Source organism: Fusarium oxysporum, chromosome II (genome assembly GCF_013085055.1).
Source record: "Fusarium oxysporum Fo47 chromosome II, complete sequence".
Classification (NCBI taxonomy): Eukaryota; Fungi; Ascomycota; class Sordariomycetes; order Hypocreales; family Nectriaceae; genus Fusarium; species Fusarium oxysporum.
In genome coordinates this window covers 4,553,048-4,576,409 of record NC_072841.1, presented here as the reverse complement: position 1 = coordinate 4,576,409, position 23,362 = coordinate 4,553,048, and the positions used below count along the sequence as shown (strand labels likewise).

The following is a 23,362-nucleotide window of genomic DNA, read 5'->3' as shown; positions in this document are numbered from 1 at the left end:
TTTCCTTTGAACGCTACGAATATTTTGATTGGTTGGAACATGAAACTAAACATCCTTCGAAACAAGTGTAGATCCTTCGCGTTGTAGGATTATACGAAAATCGGCAATTTCCAAAAGCGTCATTGGCCGTGGCGTTAGAAATGTTAGTAATTACCCAGTATTAGACTTTGATCAGCTTGAGCAAGCGCGTTGATCATGTAACTACTACCGAGAAGGAGCGAAACTTATGGGGCTTTCAATAGCATAGAAGTTGCGATCATCCCTTGGATGTTCTACCGTGACTTTTAGAGTAATCATTTTCTTCAATATGCTCAGTCTACTCGTGAAAGCAACAACATGCATCGCTTTGCTATTATGCCTGACTTGGTATGGGCAGACTCATTTTTATCGTGACCCTGGTAGTGTCTTCTTCGACAAGGCACGAGCATACGAGACACGGTACTCCGAACATCGCAAGGCCCAAGTTGAGAAGCTAATAAACTCGTACCCGGAGCTGAAAAAGCCGGCTCTGGGCAAGGCACGAAATGGAAACAAACTTCTCTGCGTAGCACTGAGCTCTGTGAAGCGTGAGACACAATACCTCCCTGTATGTGCTATCCCAAACAAACACCTGTGCTCAGGCTCATTAGAATAACAGACGACAATAGGGAGTATGGTACACAGCCTCGTGAAGGAAGAACGAGACGATCTACATATATCTGTCCTGATAGCGGAAACCGATCCGAGACGCCATCCCGGCTGGAACCACCAATGGCTAAACCGTGCGGCCGACGACATCTTTACCTACGATCTCAACGATACACAAACGGAACACCTGAACGACCTCGAACAAAACGGACGATATCAAGAAAAAGGCGTCTTCGATTACACTTACGCCCTTGAACGATGTTACGCCACCGGCGCATTATTTGTTGGCATGTTTGAGGATGACATCATTCTTGCCGAGGGATGGTTTATGAGATTTCTACAAGGACTATCACAGATATCTGACTCTGGCAACTGGCTTTTCATGCGTCTTTTCAACCAAGAGAGATCAACAGGGTGGTCGAGTCGGGAGATTGGCGGAAACAACGAATTCTTGATTATCCTAGGCATTGACATAGGAATCGCAGCCTCGGTGTGGTTCGTACGTCGACAATGGCGAGGTTCACGCAAGTATCTTGACCTGGAGACACTCGCGGTAACAGCCTTTATACTGGTACCGGGACTGATAGTACTGCTGTACCAGTCGGGAAAAGCATCACTATTTCCCCCGTCCCCTGGAGTATTCAAAGAACCTTTCGGGTGTTGCTCGCAAGCAATGGTTTTCCCAAGAGATAAGGTCCCCTTGCTGATTGATAGTTTAAAGGAAAGGAGGGAAGGGCAGATAGACTTGATGCTCGACGAGATTGCTTCGAGCAATGGTCTTGATAGATATGCTTTATATCCAGTTCAGGCACAGCATATTGGTGAGTTTACCAGACAGTGTTAAAGATCACCAGCTAAAAACTTTCAAGGAATCGATTCAGCTAGAAAGACAACAAAAGACGAAGCCCAAGCCATCTGGAGCATGGCCTTTGAAAATCAGAACCCCATAATTCTCAAGAAGGAGCACAGCAAACTCCTTGAAAAGTACGAATTATGGCGTGAGAAGGTTGAGCAAGATGCTCTCGACTCTATGTATCTCGATGAGTTATCATAGTATTTACCAGGCAATACAGTTAGCCCTCAAGTGAGGTTTTTTTCAACCAGGTAGAACTTGATTTTAGTATCGACTTTCACTTGTGCACTCGTAGCAGCTCTTAGCTGATGCCGAACGTGATATGTATTTGCGCTATATCGTATAAGAATCTAAGGCACCTGGTAGTAAAATAGCAGTTGTTGCGTTTCTAACATCTTGAGGTAGGCTAGGCCGCTAGAATAAGTTTGCCGGCATCGCCTACGTAACGCATGGAGATTTCGAGGATATGTTAATAGAGTAAGAGACCACCAGTAGACAATTATGTTGAAATTTCTTTTGTCGAAAATTCCTTTGCAAAGCCTGTAACTCGGCGCATTTCGGTAGCTTCATCCTCGGAGCATTTATAGACTCGGCGAGTATACTGACTAAGAATAAGGCTACTGTTATGCCTATGCTGAATTATCCGCCGGTCATTTTAAATCACACCAATAGGGCGGATGAAACATTCAGCATAGACAACAAGCAGATTCTGGTGTTTCATGATCCAGAAGAAGCAAAGATTCATCTTGAAAGGATGAGTTTCATAGAAAGCAACGCAAAGGTTCCGGCTGATCGGCTCATGCGCCAAGAATGTCACTTCGATCAAAGAATCCTAAAGGAGCAACTCCTTCATGCTGCTTCGTCTATTAGTGGATAGTCCGTGCCAGATTAATCTTTTAAAGTTTCGCCTTGCGGGACGGAAAAATTACCATGTTGCAAGCTAGCCTGTCAAACCAAAATACGACGATCATTCCCTCTATCAACAGTAGTACGAGCCTTTGCTTAAGATGGCAGAATCCACTTTGTCTTCAAGAGGTTTCTGCTTTCCTGTTAGAGACCCTTGGCCGTTGTCAAAGTGGATGCTCTCCACAACTGTTGGATCGTGGAGTTGAGGCTAAAATGAGGGTTATTCAGCATCCCACTTCATCGCGGTCAAGATGGGATGAATAGTGGAGTATGGGATGTTCGCGATATGAGAGAGTGAATTGTATCATTCATGCAATCAATGAGGCTCTTCACCGTCTCGACCGGCTATTCTGGAGAGCCAGGGCTTGGCATAGTCATGTTTTGTTAATACCATCAGAAAGGATCGCAGGAGCAGAAGAAAATCATTTTAAAGTGTTGGACAAAAGACCTGACAGCTACAATCTTCATACTAGTGACGCCTATAGTTGCCTAGTCTAGACTAACAATAAATCCTCGGCGAATATTTCCTCTTCCTCTCCTTGGTTTGATGGATCTTATCAATCTGATCAAGACATCAACCCCCACGAGTGTCACAGGCTAGATCCGAGAAGGCATAGCAGTGCCCACTCTTCATTAACCTCAGGGCATGAAGCTCCACCAGCAAACTCAAGGACATGCCATAACCGAAGTCTTGCCTGTGGGTGTCTTGGGCCGCGTATTTCCATTTATCCAGACGTGTTTCCTCTTTCTGTTGGTCCTGATGTTTTGACTCGTCTTTCACTCATCACCTCACTCTTTATTCTCTTAGCCTAGGTGCTACAGTCATTCTTTCTATAACATCCGGCAGGTCAATCCATTCATTATGCGTACCTCAACTATCATAGCCTCTCTGGCGGCTGCCGTCTCCGCCTATGAGCCCTGGCTCAACGAGCCTGACACTGGTCTTAACACTTACCTCGCCAGCACCAACTGGACGGAGGGCAGCCGTCCTCTTCTCAAAGATATCCGAGGCGTTCCAGACTTTGACTTTGCTGCTCGCCAAGTCTTGACTGATCAGCAATATGCTTTCTACCGCACTGCTGCTGCGGGAGAATGGGCTTACCGCAACAACCTCAAGGTCTGGGAGAAGGCTAGGCTCCGGCCTCACCAGCTCGCCAGCGTGAAGGGGCTCAACGAGACCCTGGGTGTTACTATCCTGGGCCATAACTTCAGTGCTCCCATCTTCATCTCACCTGCCGCTCGTGCTGGCTATGGTGACTCTGACCGTGGTGAACTCAACTTTGTTGATGCAGCTGCTGATGAAGATATTCTCTATGTTGCTGCTCTCTATGCCACCAAGACTATTGAAGAGATTGGTGCTCAACGCAAGAAGCGTGGAAACACTATCTTCCAGCAGATCTACTCCAATGCCAACCTCTCTGTTACTTGGGATGCCATGAAGCGTGCTGAGGACCAGGGCGTCAAGGCATTTGTCTGGACCATTGATGCTCCTGCTACATCTACTCGTCACCGAGCTGCTCGCTATGACACTACCAATGCGTATGTTCACGTTCTCACAATACCAACAATAACTAACAAACTTCAGTAATGGTGCCACTTCTGTTCTAAGCTGGGATCTTTTCAAGGAGATCAAGTCTCACACCAAGCTTCCCATCATTCTCAAGGGTATCACAACCACCGAGGACGCCCTTCGTGCTGTTGAGGCTGGTGCTGACGGTATCTGGCTCTCAAACCACGGTGGTCGCCAAGTCGACTACTCTCCCTCTCCACTTGAGATTGCATATGAGCTTCGACGCAACGCCCCTGAGATCTTCAAAAAGACCGAAGTTATCGCCGACAGCGGTGTCCGTTACGGAAGTGATGTTATTAAGCTGTTGGCTCTTGGAGTCAAGGCTGTTGGTCTCGGACGTCCGTAAGTTCTACTTTCATCCATCACTTGAGGACGTCTGCTGATATTCGTGAAGTTTCATGTACTCCAACGTCTACGGCGTCGAGGGTCCTAAGAAGCTTATCCAGATTCTCAAGACTGAGATTCTTGCGGATGCTGCTCAGATTGGTATCACTGATCTTCACAACATCCCTTCCAAGGTGGTAAGTTTAGTCAATTCTTAGGACAGAGACCATCCTAGCTAACAAATACAAGCTCAACACTCGTGCCCTCGAGCGCGATGTTTACCTCATGGACGAGAACTAAGATTTTTCGCCGCCCCAAGAGACGCATTTATGATATTTATATGTATATATCTTTGCAGTGGATAAATATCTGAAATTGGAAACACTTATCTAGGCGTAGTTCCCCATTAGTAAAGCATTGCTAGCACCAGTTGATTGGTCAGGATACCGAGCTGCATGGTGGCTTGCTGACTATCATGTGCCACGTCTCTAGACTTCCACTTTTTAAATTAACGACTCCATGTTTGAAGCCTCCCAAAAGCACAAAAGTAACCGCCCAAGGGGCGCTAGCCATGGAGGGTAGTACCTCCATCGAATGGAGATGCCATGTTTGCCGCCGCATACCATGGAACCTCGAAGAATGGCACACGTCGGCTGCTATTCAGCATCACGACTCTTTCGACGCCCTTGAGATCTCAGCTGACGGAGGTTGCTGTCTCTGTCGTAGTTTTCGTGCTACGGTATACTATAGTCTCAGAACCATAGGCTTAAAGTCCCCTCCGGCAGGTCCCTGTTTCCTATGGTTACCCACGAAAAGTTACATCGGGCTATCAGGAAGAGGGGATAATCTCGATGCGAGTAATTGGCCTGTAGTCTGCAGATTCTATGTTGGAGATGTTCTGTTTCTCCTTTCGATATCCGTACATCTCATTAGAGCAGATGAAGAAAATACAGTAAGTCAAGGGGATCACACATGGCTCTCTAAGAAATTAACGGAACGACAGGAGGCTGCCCCAGTGTCATTAGAAATGGCCTTGGAACCTGACTTGAAAGAAGAGCTTCGCGATCAAATTCACGATTGTATCAACAAACGTGGCGTCCACCAAGAATGCGACGTCGGGTGGTTTCGTCAAGATCTTAAACCAAATCCACCAACACGCCTCATAGATGTTGATACCAATGATCCCAGTATTGTTCGGCTCATCGTAACCGCCGAGGATTTGCAAAAAGACTTCATCCCTAAGTATCTGACGCTCAGTTATTGCTGGGGCTCTACCAATGGACACGCAAAAACTACCCGAGCAACAATAGCTGCAAGGCGCGAAGGGATCGCAGTACATAGCCTCCCGAAGACTATACAAGATGCTATACAACTTACGCGGCTATTGAAGTTTCGATACTTGTGGATTGATGCTATATGTATCATTCAATCAGATCTTGACGATGTGTACCTTGACGATTGGAACACAGAAGCACCTCGCATTGGATCGTACTACCTACATTCTAAATGCCTCATCTCGGCATCCGCTGCTTCGGATAGCAGCCAGGGGCTTTTCGTCAAGCAGAATGCTAGAAAGTATCCTCTGAGAACGTGTGCACTCGCTTTCAAAAATGAAAAGCAAGAGTATATCTGTCTCTCTGTACCAAGGCCATCGCCTTCAGAAGATTGGTCCGCTGAGCCGCTGAGATCAAGAGGATGGTGTTTACAAGAGGCTGTTCTGTCACCCCGTATCCTCCATTGGTCCAAGCATGCCCTGATATGGCAGTGTCACGGAACAACGAAAAGTCCTACGTATGGGAATGATTTGAACACTGCCCGAGATATACGAACCGGCCAATCTCATATCAGTTTTGCTCAAGAACCAGACCATGCTATGGCGATTGCATGGACGGAGCTTATCTCACGATACTCTAAGATGCATTTCACCTTCGAGACTGATCGACTCGTTGCAATTCAAGGCTTGGCTAACCGACTTGTCGACCTTCACGGTGGCGAGTACTTTGCCGGAGTGTTTCGTTCACACCTTGCTGATGGGTTGCTATGGAAGAATTCGTACGACAAGGCTCACAATGCACTGGCAGGAGTTCCCACCTGGTCTTGGGCTACGAGGTGCCTCAATATTTGGTTTCTTCCAGTCTCACATTCATTCATACGGTCTACGAAACCAAATGTCTTCCCGTACAACCGTAGCCCCATAAATCTCGATACTCCCGAGAAACGTGCTCTTCGATTCGAAGCTCCACTGCTCAACATAAACCTGGGAAGACCGTTCACGGAAACCGATATCGTTTCAACAGTGCAAAGACCTGTGTTTTCATGTCACGTCAGCTTCACAGAAGACAGTGAAGACGAATGCGTCGTGAATTTTGAATACGATGCAGAAAGACTTATGTCCGAGAGATTTGATATGCTAGAGGTGCTCTTTCTCGGACTGCATGTGCTTCATAAATTGCGGGGATATATCAGTCCGAGTGAGTTTGAAGAGTCAACTGTCATTGATCCTGATACTATAGTATCATGTGAAGGGATTCTCTTGCGAAAGGCAGGCCAATACTATGAGCGTATTGGGAGGCTTGATTTTGATATGCCCAAGAATTACAAACGCCGGATAAGCTTGAAGAAGCTGATGGACAGTAATAGAAAGAACGTTTGTCTTATATAGATATCTTAACATAATATTCGGCTTGATAAAAAGACCTGATGGTCTGAGAAGATAGCCCGGTGTTGTTCTTTTCTTAGGCCGGAAATTACAGTCTCCTCTGACTGAGAGAATAGAGCGGAATTCCTGACATCATAGAATGGATTGACCCTTATCAGCCTCGGCTTTTCATTTCGTCAGAGGCTGTGCGAACTTACAGCCCCATATCGAGGTAGAGCTGAGGCTCTGCTCTAAACCCCTTTGGGCGTCATGTTGCGATACCCTTGTAAAGCCAAGAACTACATCTCAACATCTGACCAATCAGACGAAGCGCAGCATGCTACCAAGTTCAGTAAGGTCAATATCGCCTTGACAAAGTCAGAGTTTCGGTATAAGTCTGGACTTGTCATTGACTATTTATTGGTATTTCGGTATCTGAGCCACTGAGAACAGGCGGAGCTGAGACGTTTAATGCTTGCTGATCTTGACAGCGGAATTAAGCTTGTCCACTATGTCTTGGCTTCTCAACATAGCGATGACATGGTCAAAGATGAGGTGGCTACTGTATAAATAGCTCTGACTCTCCCTGAATCTCGATTATGTTACAATATCATCAACAATTATCATGGTTTCCTGCAAATTTCTTACAGCCGCTCTTTGTGCGGGAGCAACGCTCGCACTTCCGCAATCTAAAACCCCCAGTAACCCAACCGCTACCATAGACAACGGCATCATAATAGGAACTTCAACATCAATTCCTAACTCCAAGACAAAGGTCAATCAATTTCTCGGAATCCCCTTCGCTGAAAAGCCTATCCGCTTCCGTCCCCCAACACCAGCCAAATCATGGGATACTCCCTACAATGCCACCGTTTACAAGCCCGCTTGTTTTATGAAGTTTAACTATCCCGAAGAACGACGGAATCGAACGATTGAGATTTTTGCTACACCTGGACCGCCAGCAGGGACTAGTGAAGACTGCCTGAACTTGAACATTTATGCTCCTGCAGGTGCAAAGGCTGGTTCAAAGCCTGTTGCGTTCTGGATTCATGGAGGAAGTTTCAGTCATGGGTCTGGATCTTTGCCTTATTATGAAGGATCCAAGATGGCAGGCTATGAAGACCTTGTTGTTGTTACTGTCAATTACAGGACCAATATCTTTGGATTTCCTGAAACCTACGATTTGCCTAAGGGACAGTGGAATCTTGGGTGAGCAAGATGAAGCATTTCAACTGTACTTTTATACTGACGTACCACAGCTTCCTTGACCAACGACTAGCCCTTACCTGGGTCCAAGACAATATCGCTGCCTTTGGAGGAGATCCGAAGAAAGTCACCATCTTTGGTGAAAGTGCCGGCGCAGGAAGTGTCGATGACCTTATCACGGCTCCACCAGATCCTCTCCCTTTCCGTGCAGCTATTCTTCAGTCTGGTTCTGCCTCAACAAACGTCACATCCACTGGCTCTTGGACGAATGCAACCAAGCTAGCTGGTTGTGACAAAGGCGACTTTGATAAAGTCCTCAAGTGCATGCGCGAGGTCCCCGCCGCCAAGCTCAAGGATATTATCGAAAGGGGCATGCTCGATTTTGCACCTCTCAGCGATGACGGGGTCACTCTATCAAACTATCCCCGCGACATCCGACTCGAGTCCAAGGATAATCCAAAGCTCATGGCTCGAGTTCCTGTCATGTTAGGCACAACAGCAGATGAGGCAAGAATCCCCGACTTCATGAACATCAACGTAAAGGATGCTCTGAAAACCTTGGCCCCTGGGATAAGTGACTTTCAAGTCTCGGTACTCAAGTTCTTCTACCCTATTGGATCTCCCGGCATCAACAACGAATTTGATCAGGTCACTAGGATGGCCACAGAGATCGGCATGCAGTGTCCCATTCGGTATGTCGCGGAGGATTTCGTGGAGACTGGTATCAAGACTTGGCGATATATCTACAATGCCAGCTTTGCCAATACTGAGATCTTCATGGGCAGTGGAGCATACCACTCCGCTGAGATTCCAACTCTCTTTGGGACATTTCCTGAGAAAGGTGCTACAGACTTTCAAGAGAAGTTGAGTAGAGAGATGCAGAAGGCTTGGGGTAAGTTCATCAGAGATCCCGCTAATGGACCTGGATGGGCGCAAGTTTCTAAAATCGGTGTATTTGGAGCCGGGGTGAGACCTGATTCTGGCAACAAACCAAAGAAGGCTATGAAAGTTGTAGACGCAAACATCATTGAGCCAAGATGCTTGATGTTCAAGGGAATTTGGGAGAAGGGTCAGACAAAGGCGTAATATCATGATTGGTGGATCAAACTCTGTAGAATTTGATAGTTGATTGATTTTCGATCAAAGCATTTCCCCGATTTATTTGGTTCTCTATATGTTTATAAAGATTCCTAAGGGTTAAATATCGGTCAGTCACATGGTAAGAGACCAGACATGTTCAGGTTAACATTTGACTTCCTAGTCGGCGTTGTGACCTAGTTATATGTCCAAAACTGACTCCCATTTTCAACTGCGTTGAGCTGGAACAGCGTCGTCTAATTCCAACTCTTTCCAAGCAGCAACCAAAGAATTTATATGCCTCTCCTCCGGATCCTCACTCATGCTCACGACAGTGATAGGATACTGCGACTTCACATGATTGGCAATCAAAATCTTTACTGATTCTTGGCCTGGTCCACGTCTGCCACACCCTTAAGAGTCGTGGATCTCCTTGTTCGAGCGTACCATTCAGCAGACTAAATGTAGTCACTGCCAAGTAGCACGAGTTTGCCTGATCTCTTAGCCCTTCAAAGCGAGAACAAGCGTAGATTGGAGGGCCTACTGAATCTGTAGTGGCTTTCCTCCCATTAAGCATGATTATCGGCCCGGCGTATGTGCTGGTTACACAGGCCACTCCACATTAATTTGGGTGTGGTGTCTCACTTCTATGACCTCAATTGCTGCAGCTACGCAGAGATAGGCTACTGGGCGCCAATGAAGTGATAGGGACAGTGAAATACATGGCTCGATTACACAGAAGAAGGACTGTTGGTGGTAAGCTAACAATTTAAGCCAAGGCACTTTTAATGTAAGTAGGATGCCTCATTGTCTCGGGTAGCCTCGTTTTGCGTATGTTCTGCTCAACAAACTGCCAGAGCTAAGTGATGCTTTGTCTAAAGATGAGTCTGGACTAGAGCCTGTATTTGGTCTTTCAAAGTCCCGTTTATATCCTTGTGTCTTAAGGATCATTCACCGGATCGAGAACACAAACCTGCGGCCCGCCCGTTCCACCTCCGCATCCGGAACCAAGCCGATCAAGACCTCACGTACGACGTCTGCCATGCTTCATCTGGCGAAAGATAAGCGAAGAAGCAGCGTTTCCACAGTTACCAATATCTAGCCAAGTAATGACAGAAGAACTGTATTTGTGTGGAAGTATAAGAAGCATGAGTCTCGATCAGAGTGATAAGCCTCGGTTTGAGGCATCCTAGAAGCTGCAGTCACGACCTTTCAGACAGTCTATCGAATCTATTGATATTGAAACGTTGGGCTTTCAGTAAGGAACGGCTAATGTGACTTATATCTCTTGCTGACATCACCCTGAAACACAGCATCATCATCTGCAAACGGCACTATTCACAATGTTCATCAAGACAGTCATTATCTTATTGGCCTCCTTATCGCACGGAAAAGAAATTATGCAGAGACGCCACGATGTATCATCACCTATCATGGATCAATTCCCATGGTCCTCCTTCCTCAACAAAACAGGCCTCGATCCGCTTCAATATCTCAAACCTCCATCTGACGACACACCCGAGACACTCGCCTGCACCACGGCAAGACCTCCAATCTCAGACATTCGGGCATCACTAACGATAACCAGGAACCTGGTCCCGATCGACTCGCCTGCCCAGTCGCCATAGCCGCATGGTCGAACCTCGCCGATGCAGAACAGTACATCTACATCCCATTTGACCAATGCCTATCCGCAACAGAAGGAACATGCAGAACTGTTGCGTGCGCGCCCACAGGAAATCTTACTATCAAAAGCGATGAAATAACAGGACGAATGTGGAATCCCGTATCGACAAAGTGTGTGTTTGGTGGCGTTGGAGGAATATGGCAGAATGATGGGTCAACCTTGGTCATTGAGATGGGATACGCAAGTCAAAAATGAATCAACACATATGTATTCGTACTGTACAAAAGAGTCTAGCTGGTATTCGTATCCAATATCCTTACAAAACCAATATGCCTTTCCCAACCTTGCGCCAAAAGAGGTATCTCCAAGTAATCCCATCCAAAGATCAAATCGCTTTCATAATCATTTTGTCCGTCCTTTTACGCTGCAGCAGCACTGACAGCTCCGGTCATAGAAGGTGGTGCTCCGGGCAACTCCTCACTGGGGTCAAGTTCGCCCTTCATCTCCTCCTCGCCCTCCTCGACCTTCTTCTCGGTCGTCTTCTTACCCACGGCGTCTCCAAGACCAATGATGTCGATCCATCGCCAGAACTCGACAGGGTTGTTACCGCTCTTGTCAAAGATGGCTTGATCATTGTTGATGCCGTCTTTGCAGGGATCGCCGTTGGCTTCGTTGAACTTGTCGAGCTTATCGAACGAAGTACCGTCAACGAGGTCTCCAGCGAATGTACGACCGACGGGGACGTTGTTCTCGCGAAGCATCTGGAGCTGGGCGCGGAGGTTAAGACGAAGCGCTCGCTCGGGCTGTTCAGCCTTGAAGATCTTCTGCGTCAACCATGGGAACAAGATTCCAAAGTCGGACTGGTTGAGATGCGCAGAGTTGACGACGTAGAAGAAGTTTGGTTCTGACATCTTGTACCCACTGGGTCGTTCGAAAAGCTGGGTTGTAACAACCTTGACGGTAGGATCTGGGCTCAGAACACGCGCCTTCATGTGAAGATGGTCGGTCCACTTGAAGAAGTGCTCCGATTCGACTGCCAGAATAGCCTTTCCACCAGGAGCGCTGGCCTTGTCGGCATATGCAGGTAGCGGCAGATTGAACAGGGGTGCCGAGTTGGGAGCCATCAAGGGCATGCACCACATGTCGAGCAACATGACGAGTGTCTTCTCAGTGACCTGCTTTCGAATATCACTGCCCTCAGCAGGGACAAAGATGGGCTTCTCCATGGCGGCAACTTCTGGAACATCGGCGTAGTATGTGCTCTTGAGCAATTGTGTCATAGTAGCTGCTCCAAAGCTGTGGCCAGCGAAGATGATGCTGCCAGGCTCGTGGATATTGCATCGGCCGATGAATTGATCGAGGCTAGGGGTCGAGCGGTTCAGGTTGGTCAATTGTGTGCCATTGTCAACGGCGAGCATGGCTTGATGGATCATACCGAGCTCCCAGCATCGAATTCGGAGTTGGGCTTCGCGGGCTTGGTAGACTTCGGGGCTGACATCGTGTGAGATCTTCTCGTAGGGAACATGAATTCGGCCGTTGGAGGTAATGGTTCCGTTTTGCTTCTCGGGAATTCGAATGAAGCTTGCGACGGCGCTGCCATCGCGATGCTCAGGGCAGATGACGACGATACCGTGAGAGGCAAGGGAGCCTGCGATGTAAGAGTAGGAGTTTCGGCATCCTCCCAGACCGTGGGAAAAGATCATGGTTGGCCATCGCTTGTTCTCGGTCGAGGATTCGAGGAGTTTCGCATTCTTGTGGGCTGGGATCGTAGTATAGTGAAGATGTCGGGGCAGGAATCTGCAGATTGTCAGCGCAAGTCTTGGGAACGATGCAAATGCGGCGCACTTACGAAAGGAACTCTGCCAACATAGGCCCAATACCAAGAAACTTTGTGTATGCAACGAGATGCTGTCGCTGAGGATTGGGCAACCAGCTGATGTGCTTCTCGTGCGATTCGGGAACAGCTGGGTAGAACATGCGATACTGGACGGTATGAATCTTATCGACGCCTTCTGGGGCAGCGCTGGGCGCTTCAAGTTCAGAGATAGGAATCTCGACATCGACGGTGCCGACCTTGTAGGGCCCTGTGTACTCAGGGAATGAGGGAATGGGGCTTAAGCGCGAGAGGTAGGACATTTTGGAGGCGTTCATGATGAAGCTTGATGCGACGGCGCGCAGAAATGAAGTGTCGCGTGTTGTGTATCAATTAAGGATGAAGAGAATGAAGAAATAACAATCGTTATGTAAGTTCAATAGCGATGGAAATTTTGTGCTTAGAAAGAGAGAAGACAGCGAAACTCCGTCGGCGATTGGATTGCTCGTACAACGCAAATAATCTAATTGTGGCTGTATCTCTTTGGTGACGTTTACACGGACGGGACGCTATGACAAGGGTACAGTACTTCTTTCACATGCAAGAAAATGAACAAACTATTCGCTGAAAGAGCCAGCAATTTCGACAAGAAAAAGGGGGAAAGCAAACAACATAAATAATTAAAAAGGAGTAAAAAAAGGTTTCACAGCATCATCGTCAGCATCATAAAACAAGGGGCAAGTCACGCGACAAAAAACCTGCAAAGGCTTGGAAGCATTGATCTATTCCCATTTGGTGACCGAATTGGCTGCAAGTGTCTTGTGCACAGTTACCAAGATCTTCAAGAATTTTTGCAACTAAAAAAAAAAGTTGGGAGAGGGTCGACGTCATGATAAGATGTCATAGTCCCAGGCCGAGGCAGAAAAAGTCCGGAGATTCCGTATTTCTTGGCACTTTTGTTCGAGAATTTTCGTGGGTTTTCTTGCAGCCATTACGGGGATGATCGTCAGGTCCATCGGTCTCTCGGCCGAGTTTAAACGTCCGTGATAGCTTCGATGTGTATCATTCGCAAACTCAATATGCAGATTCTGCTCTAGAGCTTACCCTCATGGACCGTAAACGTCGTAAAATCGTCAAACCCTCTCTGTTCTTCCGGTGATAACATGAAGTCCCTTTCGAATCATCTCCTTGGATCCCCGTCGGGAATGCCCTTCATGATGTCCATTTTGTCGTTCTCCTCTCCATGGTCTGCAGTCCTTACAGAAATCATGCCCACACTCAAAGTAATCCCATCGCCATGGCTTAACATCCTGCTTGCAAACATGACCCTCATTAGGTCCCTTCCCACATCTGCAACACATCCATCCTCTCATCATGCACTCTTTATATGCACATCCGGCCTCTCCGCAGGGTCTTAGCGATCGAATAACGGTAAAGTCAACACTCCCGCATGAGCACTCTGAGCTGTTGGCGATTTCTTTTCTCGTCTTGCAGTCGATATATCGGGCTTTTTCTTCGTGCCCGCAGGCATAATGTATCCATTCGCAGGTGCACATTGTGTATCATTTCGTAGTTAGAGTTGAAGATGCAAGGAGCCCACCTGCGCGAGACAGAAAAGCAGCCCAGTGTTTGTAACCCGCGCAAATCTCCATTCAGTGACACAAAGATCTATGCGAATTCCTTGGATTTCGGCCGCGTCATTGTCCGTTTCTCGATCTTTGCATCACGCTCCATGTACGTCTCCACAAACGTTCCGAACGACCACTTAAACTCCTCCTCAGCTTTTACCTTGAATCCGAGCTTCTCGTACACCAGCTTTCCCTTGGGTGTAGCCTCAAGAAAGCATGGGAGACCATCTGTGTCTGCACGCTCGATGCCCCAGCGGAGAATTAAAGTGCCCGCGCCTTTGCGTTGCCAGGTCTCGTGCGTGCAGATGACTTCAAGGTAATAATGAGGTCTATCGCCCATGAACTTGCGATGGCCTCGTGTCATAGCGCCAAAGAACTCGACGGCGAGATCACCATTTGCTGGCCATGCCTCGGCTGGTGGAGGATCTTGAATTGGGGCACCAGGCAGGGTCCATTTCGCTAGCGAGACTACCTTTTCGTCTTTTGAGTCTGGGGATGATTTGTGCGTGACGACGAGTAATTCACACAGAGGGTCTGCCATATCATCCGTGAAGGTCTTCTGAAAGAAGCGATTTGAGGCTTCAATGTCGGACGTGAAGATACGGCTTCCGATAGAGGTGTCACCAAAGGCTGAGTAATAGACCTGGCACATCTCAGGGATGTCCTCTGGGACAGCAGGGCGCAGCTGAAGAGGCATTCTGCGATAGTATAGCAAGCGATTCACTGAGTGTGAGGGAACACTGGAGATGATTCAGTGACAAAGCGGTGGCACGATTCATAAATATTGTAACACTGCTGAGCCGTCCTCTAGCATTGAATCGCAATAGGACATCCCCACAAGCGAATCCCAAGCGGAAAGTCTAGCGAGGTACCCTTGTCCAGCTTCACGGGAGAACTTGAAGATCAACTGCGCAATGTGGAGGGAAAGTGGCCATGTTGGAGTGTATGAAGATTCTTGAATCTGGTGAGGATCATAAAACGATGCCACAAAATGCAATAATTGGTGTTGAAAAGCCTCGTTGACGCGGTCGGTATAACTCATCTAACCCGGCTTATGCCGAATTACCCCGTCCCCCGCGCCCTTTACATCAAAAGCAACACTAAAGTATTGGCATGTAGTATGACTCCTCTGTCTTGGCTTATAAAGGTCGTGAGAAATATTGTAATTGAGATATAAACAAAGAACTACCAACATTATATACATCATCAACATTGACCGACCATGTCCAACGACCTCGCCACACAGCTCAAGGCTCTCCACAAGCCTTCATCACCAGTTGTCTTCCCGAATATCTGGGACGTTGCTTCGTTCCAAACTGTTACGTCCCTCAACAATGGGACTTCTAAGCCAGTCAAGGCTCTAGCGACGGCGTCTTGGGCTGTTGCAGCGACATACGGTATCCAGGATGAGGAGCTCACCCTAGAGCAGAATATGGAAGCGATTAGCAAGGTTGCACCGCTCGCCAAAGCGGCTGGCATTCCGTTGTCTGCCGATTTACAGGATGGATATGGGTCTCAGATTGAGTCTACTGTCAAGCGAGCGGTTGAGCTTGGCGTTGTTGGCGCCAACATCGAGGATGTGAGCTCTGAAACAGGCGAATTCTATCCTATCGACGAGCAAGTTCAACGTCTTAAGACGGCTCTCAAAGCTGCCTCTGACGCCGGTTGTCCCGATTTTGTCATTAATGCACGATGCGACACCTTCCACGTCGACACAGGCCTCTCAGAAGCTGAGGCGATGAAAGAAGCTATCAAACGTGGAAAAGCGTACCTTGAAGCCGGTGCGACAACCGTGTTTTACTGGGGTGGATCAGGACGGGGACTACGAAATGCATGGGTTGAGACATTGGTGAAAGAGCTTGATGGACGGGTTGCGGTCAAGCTGGCGCATAGAACCAAGGATGCGCTGTCAACTAAGGAATTGGGTGAGATTGGCGTTGCGAGGATTAGTGTTGGGCCAAGTCTGTTTCTATTGGCGCAGGCTGCTATTAAAGAGGCTGCTGAGAGCATCCTTAACGGTGGAAATTTGTAGTTACACATTCACGGGTGTACAGAAAAGTCTTTTTTGACGATATTCCTGATTATTCGTTGGTGTAGCTTTGTTGCCTGCGATGATGTGAGGTTCACGTCGCTCAACATTCGTGTCTTTGCAGATCTTGGATCATCCTCAAACAACATCTCTGATGACTCTTTTGGCCATCCAATTCCAGGCTCAGTTTCCTTCAGATGGAACTTTGGTTCGACGAAACCCAACTATACCACTTACAATGCTTTTTGCAGTTTGGGGCGGTGTTGGATGCCTACAGGCAGCCTAAGCCTTATGGGCCGGTGCCTGGATCTAGATCCATTGACGGGCTGTGCTGCGATCAGCACGGTCAGCAATTGCTGCAAATGGTCGCCGACGACATAATTCAGCCTATCAGATGATTATGAGAGGATTTTTACCCGCTGTTTACTATTGATTTTCGCTGGCGTAGCTATTCACAGCTTGACTTGGCATCCCTTTTTGCGGGTCTAGGTGATGCCGTGTGAGTAATATGCCGTCGTGCCTACAGATGGAGGCCTTACCTGAGGGCGAATCGGTGTTGTATAAAGAAGAATATATAAGCTGAAGCAAAAGTATCATCATTCTTCACACTTCTTCATTCCAATTCTCCAATCTTTACTACAACCGCCATTCCTCCCTCACATAATATCCTATCAACACTAATACTTACATCATGACTACTGACACTATGGACTCAACCAAGAGCAGCGGTGACGAGTCTACCGTTATCTTGACACCTGCAGACACGGAGCCCAAGGAGGAGACCACAGAGACCAAGACAGAACAAAAGACAGCAGACTCAAAGACAGAAGACTCAAAGACAGAAGAAACACCAAAAGAAGACGAAGAGAAGAAGGAGAAGGTCATGGTCGGTCTCCTCACAGAAAGCAAAGATCTATACGCAAAGTTCGATAAGAACGGAGACCGATCATGGACAGACAAGTACCCCGATGATCTTGAGGAAGCAGCAGAGAATGAAGAGACACAAAAATACGCCGTCATCATCCGCAAGCGGAAGCCCAAGGAGGCTGACTCCAACAAGCCTCTCGACATCGACTCCCTTGTCATTCAATCTCCCTACCTCAAGCGCGTTCTCGGAAAGGTCTTTGAGGATTATCCCGGTATCGTCACTGATGTTTCACGCCTCAAGTTTCATGCTCCCTTTGAGTGCTTTGTCCATCGATGGGGTCAATTCACTGCTGCAAAGGATGATCCCAACTATGATCAAATCACCCGTGAGCATGTTTCGCTGTTGCATAAGATCATGAGGGATGAGCTGGGAGAGATTATTCAGCTTCGGGAGGATTACTTCAAGAACCGCGCTGTTGCCTTTGAGCATGTTTGGACTCTCTTCCCTCCTGGTTGCACAGTTTGGGGTTCTGTTAAGGGAAGACCCGTTGCTGTTCGCTTCGACTCTGGATACCTTGCAAAAACACAGTGCGGCGGCCTTGCCTACATGATGAACTGCAAGGGCATTGATTGGGACGGAAGAAGTATGGGATGGTGCGATATCACCATGCAGATTAACGACTTCCCCGGCACTGCTCCCTTCTCCAGTCTCTCATGCTATCCTCTAGAGTACCACCCCAATCATGACCAAGCACGCAATATGCTTCTCGAGCGTGGACGCAAGTTTGAGAGTCTTGCGGGCTATCACTACAAGGCATACAGCGGCACTGCCATCTGGTGGGTCAATGCGACCAAGTCTCGTAAAGAGACTGTCAACTCACGCATTGTCATCGATGGAGCGAATTGGGAGAAGCAGAACCCCGACCATACCGTCTGGCTTAACTATCTGACTGGTGACGGTCCTGTCGCCAGCAGTGATCGGGATAGTGATGCTGGCAATAATGACGACGACGAGGATTGTTACAGCGATTGTTACAACGACTCGGGTGTCAAGAAGCCTGAATTTGATGATGACCAGCGCGCTCCTCTCAGCGAAGAGCAGCTCATCATGACGAGTCCCATGGTCCGCGGCTATGCCCTGAAGAACAAGCGATGGATGGAGTTCTTTATTGATGATGTAACAGAGGTCAAGTTCAACGAGAAGGCCTTCGACTCGCTTGTTCTTCCTGCCGATCAAAAGGAACTTATTCTCGCTTTCGCTCAAAGTCAGGTTAAGTTCAAGAATGTCTTTGATGATATCATCTCTGGAAAGGGTAAGGGTATCATCATGCTCTTGTCTGGCGGCCCCGGTATCGGTAAGACACTGACTGCTGAGTCGGTGGCTGAGGAGATGAAGGTTCCCCTGTATATCATGAGCGCTGGTGATCTCGGCAGCGATGCTTATGACATCGAGGAGAACCTTCAACGCATTCTCGAAATGGTGGCCAATTGGAACGCTGTCCTCCTTCTCGACGAGTGCGACGTCTTCCTTGAGGCTCGCTCAGCACATGACATCGAACGCAACCGCATTGTTTCAATCTTCCTTCGCATGCTCGAATACTACGAAGGTATCCTCTTCCTCACCACCAACCGCGTCAAAGATATGGATCAAGCCTTCCAGAGCCGAATCCACATGTCGCTCGAGTACCCTCCCCTCGATAACACCGCTCGAGAGTCTGTTTGGCGAGGGTTCTTGAGCCGCGCTATCAGTGTAGATGCAAAGATTGAAGGCGAGTCTGCGCATGAGATTACAGAGGGGGAGATCAAGGCTCTGGCTGGTCTGGAGCTGAATGGCCGACAGATTAAGAATGTCCTCAAGACGGCGAATCTTTTGGCTTGTCATAAGGGAGAGAAGTTGGCGTTTACCCATTTGAGGACTGTTTTGAGGGTCGAGGGTCATTCACTATAAGGCGTTGGGTATTGAAGGTCAAAGGTATATCATTGAAGAACTCTAAATAGACATAACTCTTATTACACCATTGAAGCAGCCGTTGCCTGTCCGTAAGTCACCCGCCGTGACTAGTAGTGCAAGTGATAACGACAAAGAACTTTAATTACCTTTGAACAAAAGACATATCAGACATATCCTAAAGCCCAAAATATTGTATTCCCCGGGAAGACAGAGTGTGTATCAGCAATATCTTCACCTGCTCCTAAAAGTACTCCCTCATATCCCTCTTCCACTTAACCCCATGGATCTCGGACATGAAGTCGTCAACGCACCTCTGAGTGGGCTTCCCCTTCCAATTTAAAACGCCGTGAACCTCAGGATCCCAATTTCGAGGATCTGGGTAACGGAGATCCTCGAATAGCATACGCACTATTCTCGAGAAAGTCTCAATGTCCTTTGAGGGGATGTTGCTGCAGTACTTCCTCACCAGGCAGTAAGCCACGGGTTCCAGTCTATCGAGAGATGGTGTTTTCCACGACCGCTTTGCCATGAAGTCCAACATGTACTTTCTAGCGCTGGCGTTAGGGATGAAACAAACCCTATCTGCACACCCCTCACCGTCGGGATGGTCGCGTTGGCAGATCTTGAACTTCATGTCCTTGCCGAGGATAGGATATGGGGTTTCACAGTCATTCCCTTCCTCCGTATATCTATCGCTATCCTCGTCCCAGCAACAGTTGGGAGGCCGACTGAAGGCGGCGTAGTAGTGTTGGGCGGGCGATGAGTGAGGTGGAGAGAGGGCATCCCTCTTCTTAATGAGGAGGTTGTGAAGACCGAGTTCGATGTCCATGTAAAGCTGGGTACGATAGAATCGGGCTAATTCATCTAGCTTTACCATATTGAACATGAAAAGACTGAGGGTTTGCGTGGAAATTCAGTGTTTGAGAATAATCGGAGGATGTGTAAAGTCTGATGAAATGTGGGATTATTGCGAGTCTTTAAAGACGAGAGTGTTTTAAGAGTAAGTGGATGCGTGAGAAGGGACGACTTTGAGAAAGACAAGATAAGAAGGCAAGAGTCCTTTTTTATAGGCACTTGAATTTATTTTGGTTCAAATAGAATTCTTGTTGTATAATAACTTCAATATGGAAAGCTTATTCCTTGAGAACTACGAGGTATCGCTCTGCCCTCAACAATCGGACGAACACGTATATCAGTTACCTTCAAACAAAGCTTATCGAGAACACTCTTGGCTTGGGAAAATTATTTCGAGATGTTTTGAGTAATATGAGAAGTTCTATCATGGGCAGCCTAACTGTTGTACAGAGAAGAGGCCACAAAATGATAGCCCCAACGGTACCTCTTGGACATTTTTGCCCTGGTAGACCCTCTCGAGTGAACCCCTTTGTCTTTGTTTGATGAAATTCACATAATTGTCTTGACTTATCAAGTTCAATTTGGAAACATGCCACTCACTGCCTGTGATTGAACCGGGTTAAATTACCACTCAGAATTCACACTTGATAAGAGACAAAAGTCTGTTCAAATGGTGCTGCAGCGAATCAAGATAAGGATTTCTCCTTAATGTGATCACTTTAAAAGTTTATTTGCAAAATTCATATAATAGAGTCTCTCGATTAGTTGGGGCTTCAGTTGAACCTCGCCATGATTTATAAACTTCAATAATAAGATTTACACAAAGTATATAAATTAGAGCAACGATTAATAGTGCAGCCAGTCATCTAGCTTCCCGTAACATCAAGAGTCGCCCAAAAACAAAAGTGTAGGTGAAGTTGAAAGAACTCATGATATTGATATAGAGGGTATTGCAATTTTCATGATAGTTGATTCAACTGAAGTGACTCAACTATCGAGGCTGACAAACTTAGTCTACCAACCACATTAGGCAATTCATAGCAATATATCGTGCTCAACCCCGCCTCGGCCCGCTATGAGCTGAGCTGCCTGAGCATTATCAACTTCTTCATGTAGGGCGTGATAACAAAGGGCGCGCTTTGACATTAGTTCCTCTCCGACCATCATTCACTTTCCAATCTAGACAAAGTCAAGAACCCTAATATCCTGCAGCTTATAAATACGATACTGGATCAAAGCTTATAAATCCAACTTGAAACTACTATAATCGCAGCGTTTCGACATACGACAATTATTGACATCGCTCGAGTTACCAGAATGGCAGACTTTCAACCTAAGAGCATTCTCATTTTCGGAGCTACCGGTAACATTGGGCGATATATCACGAATGCTATCGCCAATGCCCAGCCAGCATTCGATCATGTGGCCATCTTCACCTCGGAAGACACAGTTACCAGAAAACCAGAATTGATCAAAGAGCTCAAGTCAAAGGCAGTCAAGATTATCACAGGAGATGTCAATAATACTGAGGACGTAAAGAGGGCTTACCAAGGCGTCGACACTGTCATCAGTGCAGTGGGACGCAATGTCATCGAGACACAGATTGAGCTCTTTAAACTCGCAGCTGAGTCTGGTTCAGTTAAGTGGTTTTTCCCTTCAGAATACGGCACAGATATCGAATACGGTCCTCAAAGCGCCAGTGAGAAGCCTCATCAGCTGAAACTCAAGGTACGAAAGTATATTCGAGAAAACGCAAATGGTCTGAAGTATACTTTTGTCGTTACTGGGCCGTATATCGATATGTACTTTACCCTTTCGCCTGACGTCATTGAGGCTGGAGGATTTGATCATAAGAATAAGAAGGCGGTCTTGATTGAGAATGGGGAGGGCAAGATTGGCTTCACAACTATGCCTGAGTAAGTTTCATCTTGTGATCACTCTTCATAGAGCTGTGACTAATGTTTTATAGCGTTGGAAAGGCTGTAGTCGCAGCTCTTCGTCACCCCGCAGAGTCTTTCAACCGCGCCCTGATCGTCCAATCCTTCGTCGTCAACTCTAAGCAGATTCTGAAGGAGCTTGAGAAGCAGACTGGCGGTGAACCGTGGGAAGTTTCAAGCTACACTCTCGATGAGTTGAGGGAGGCCGAGAAGAAGGGGTGGGCTGCTGGAAATCCCAAGGCTGTTTCATATACACTCCGACGAATTTGGTCTGAGGGCGGCACGCTTTATGAAAAGACGGACAATGAGAGGATTGGACTCAAGGAGGAAGATCTGGAGACTTTGGAGGATGCTGTTAAGAGGGAACTTACGACTGGATACTGATTAATACCTTGTGATACTTGAACATACTTCTTCCGATGGCCAACACTGGGCTTGCTGAGCTCATTCTTCTGAAGTTTATAACAAATTATAGTTCGGTCTCGTCTAGAAGTGAGGTCTTGGGAAATGCAAAGGAGAAAAGCCTCGTTAGGGTACAAAACCTCTTTGATTGAGATGTGCAACAAGTTATATTCACTGAAATTGGCGCTTCTACGCATAATCGCATTCTTCATCTCTCGGATACCCATTCAATGTCATATCACGCCCCAATCTAAGGCCACCAAAGCCAATCGATTTCCATGTCAGCAAAAGGGTTGCGAGGAAACCAGTCAGGAAGATATTCGCCCCATCCCCAGTAATTTCCAGCCCCCATAGGATGGTCAGCGCACATTCGAATTTGCATGACATCAACATCGGGAGGAAGGTCATTAGGATCCCATTCCATGGGTCCAAGACGACCGCATTTCTCCTTGGCCATGGGCCATTGATCGGCTATGGCTACGGTAGCGAGACCAGCCGCGAGAAGGACTTGGGGCTTCATATTGGTTCTAGGGTGAGATGTCAGCAAAAAATCAGAAAATACATTAAAAATTCTTACGTCTTGTGATCTAAATGGTCGTGTTGATATGTTGGTTGAAATTATGGGTAATGAAGAAATAAGGTTAAAATAGAGGGTGAGACTGAACACGAAAAATGAAAAAAGCTCGGGTATATAGCCTGTCACCTTGCCTATTCCGAAACGTGGCGCTTCTCTAAATGGTTTGGATGCCTAAAAGGAATGGTTATGCTGACGCAAGCTAAGAAGAGGCACAGCTTCGGGTTCTGGGGATGAGCTGACACGATAGGTAAGATCATATCGTTGAATTCAATGAGTCCAGGAGCTCGCTTGTAGCAGTCAGTTGAGCTAACTCTAGCGGCACAAGCGCCTCTTGATGGCCTATCATCTTTGTTCTGGCGTATGCAGGCCGCTAATTTGGCTTGATGCTCCACCTGACAGCTTCAGAGCATGTGGCCCGGAGCAAGATGCAGGAGAACTGTGGTATTCCGAAGTGGATATGTGTTCATTGAGAATC

The 23,362-nt window shown here is 47.3% G+C and overlaps 12 protein-coding genes across 12 annotated transcripts; 8 read left to right on the top strand and 4 right to left on the bottom strand.

The window, feature by feature from the left end:
• Positions 1 to 307: 307 nt before the first annotated feature.
• FOBCDRAFT_197545 (uncharacterized protein) lies at positions 308 to 1,681 on the top strand (the record flags this gene model as incomplete). Its single annotated transcript, XM_031174643.2, has 3 exons — positions 308 to 586; positions 638 to 1,448; positions 1,497 to 1,681. 3 exons carry the CDS (start codon positions 308 to 310, stop codon positions 1,679 to 1,681), a joined length of 1,275 nt encoding a protein of 424 aa, XP_031051428.2.
• Positions 1,682 to 3,248: 1,567 nt separating this feature from the next.
• On the top strand, positions 3,249 to 4,580 carry FOBCDRAFT_269923 (uncharacterized protein; the record flags this gene model as incomplete). The annotated part of the gene is made up of 4 exons (XM_031174642.2): positions 3,249 to 3,925; positions 3,972 to 4,298; positions 4,351 to 4,477; positions 4,530 to 4,580. 4 exons carry the CDS (start codon positions 3,249 to 3,251, stop codon positions 4,578 to 4,580), a joined length of 1,182 nt encoding a protein of 393 aa, XP_031051427.2.
• Positions 4,581 to 4,938: 358 nt separating this feature from the next.
• On the top strand, positions 4,939 to 6,942 carry FOBCDRAFT_248351 (heterokaryon incompatibility protein-domain-containing protein; the record flags this gene model as incomplete). Its single annotated transcript, XM_031174640.3, has 2 exons — positions 4,939 to 5,232; positions 5,284 to 6,942. The coding sequence occupies exon 2, from the start codon at positions 5,308 to 5,310 to the stop codon at positions 6,940 to 6,942; it is 1,635 nt and encodes a 544-aa protein (XP_031051425.2). The 5' UTR covers positions 4,939 to 5,232; positions 5,284 to 5,307.
• A 601-nt stretch (positions 6,943 to 7,543) lies between these two features.
• FOBCDRAFT_269921 (Alpha/Beta hydrolase protein) lies at positions 7,544 to 9,210 on the top strand (the record flags this gene model as incomplete). The annotated part of the gene is made up of 2 exons (XM_031174639.2): positions 7,544 to 8,127; positions 8,178 to 9,210. The coding sequence occupies 2 exons, from the start codon at positions 7,544 to 7,546 to the stop codon at positions 9,208 to 9,210; spliced, it is 1,617 nt and encodes a 538-aa protein (XP_031051424.2).
• Positions 9,211 to 10,453: 1,243 nt separating this feature from the next.
• Positions 10,454 to 11,070, top strand: FOBCDRAFT_216147 (uncharacterized protein). Its single transcript, XM_059609430.1, has one exon. It carries the CDS (start codon positions 10,545 to 10,547, stop codon positions 10,827 to 10,829), a length of 285 nt encoding a protein of 94 aa, XP_059464236.1. The 5' UTR covers positions 10,454 to 10,544; the 3' UTR covers positions 10,830 to 11,070.
• Positions 11,071 to 11,080: 10 nt separating this feature from the next.
• On the bottom strand, positions 11,081 to 13,337 carry FOBCDRAFT_257640. The gene is made up of 2 exons (XM_031174636.3): positions 12,678 to 13,337; positions 11,081 to 12,625 (listed from the first exon to the last, which is right to left on the bottom strand). The coding sequence occupies exons 1-2, from the start codon at positions 12,977 to 12,979 to the stop codon at positions 11,248 to 11,250; spliced, it is 1,680 nt and encodes a 559-aa protein (XP_031051421.2). The 5' UTR covers positions 12,980 to 13,337; the 3' UTR covers positions 11,081 to 11,247.
• An 847-nt stretch (positions 13,338 to 14,184) lies between these two features.
• Positions 14,185 to 15,035, bottom strand: FOBCDRAFT_18514 (acyl-CoA N-acyltransferase). The gene has a single exon (XM_031174635.3). It carries the CDS (start codon positions 14,964 to 14,966, stop codon positions 14,310 to 14,312), a length of 657 nt encoding a protein of 218 aa, XP_031051420.1. The 5' UTR covers positions 14,967 to 15,035; the 3' UTR covers positions 14,185 to 14,309.
• Positions 15,036 to 15,429: 394 nt separating this feature from the next.
• FOBCDRAFT_18512 (phosphoenolpyruvate phosphomutase-domain-containing protein) lies at positions 15,430 to 16,328 on the top strand. Its single transcript, XM_031174634.3, has one exon. It carries the CDS (start codon positions 15,492 to 15,494, stop codon positions 16,299 to 16,301), a length of 810 nt encoding a protein of 269 aa, XP_031051419.2. The 5' UTR covers positions 15,430 to 15,491; the 3' UTR covers positions 16,302 to 16,328.
• A 668-nt stretch (positions 16,329 to 16,996) lies between these two features.
• FOBCDRAFT_216144 (P-loop containing nucleoside triphosphate hydrolase protein) lies at positions 16,997 to 19,175 on the top strand. Its single transcript, XM_031174633.3, has one exon. It carries the CDS (start codon positions 17,005 to 17,007, stop codon positions 19,111 to 19,113), a length of 2,109 nt encoding a protein of 702 aa, XP_031051418.3. The 5' UTR covers positions 16,997 to 17,004; the 3' UTR covers positions 19,114 to 19,175.
• A 182-nt stretch (positions 19,176 to 19,357) lies between these two features.
• On the bottom strand, positions 19,358 to 19,993 carry FOBCDRAFT_197538 (uncharacterized protein; the record flags this gene model as incomplete). Its single annotated transcript, XM_031174632.2, has 1 exon — positions 19,358 to 19,993. One exon carries the CDS (start codon positions 19,991 to 19,993, stop codon positions 19,358 to 19,360), a length of 636 nt encoding a protein of 211 aa, XP_031051417.2.
• A 1,078-nt stretch (positions 19,994 to 21,071) lies between these two features.
• FOBCDRAFT_18511 (uncharacterized protein) lies at positions 21,072 to 22,328 on the top strand. The gene is made up of 2 exons (XM_031174631.3): positions 21,072 to 21,887; positions 21,941 to 22,328. Exons 1-2 carry the CDS (start codon positions 21,289 to 21,291, stop codon positions 22,290 to 22,292), a joined length of 951 nt encoding a protein of 316 aa, XP_031051416.2. The 5' UTR covers positions 21,072 to 21,288; the 3' UTR covers positions 22,293 to 22,328.
• Positions 22,329 to 22,467: 139 nt separating this feature from the next.
• On the bottom strand, positions 22,468 to 22,950 carry FOBCDRAFT_18510 (uncharacterized protein). Its single transcript, XM_059608598.1, has 2 exons — positions 22,888 to 22,950; positions 22,468 to 22,837 (listed from the first exon to the last, which is right to left on the bottom strand). The coding sequence occupies exon 2, from the start codon at positions 22,828 to 22,830 to the stop codon at positions 22,561 to 22,563; it is 270 nt and encodes an 89-aa protein (XP_059466817.1). The 5' UTR covers positions 22,831 to 22,837; positions 22,888 to 22,950; the 3' UTR covers positions 22,468 to 22,560.
• Positions 22,951 to 23,362: the final 412 nt, after the last annotated feature.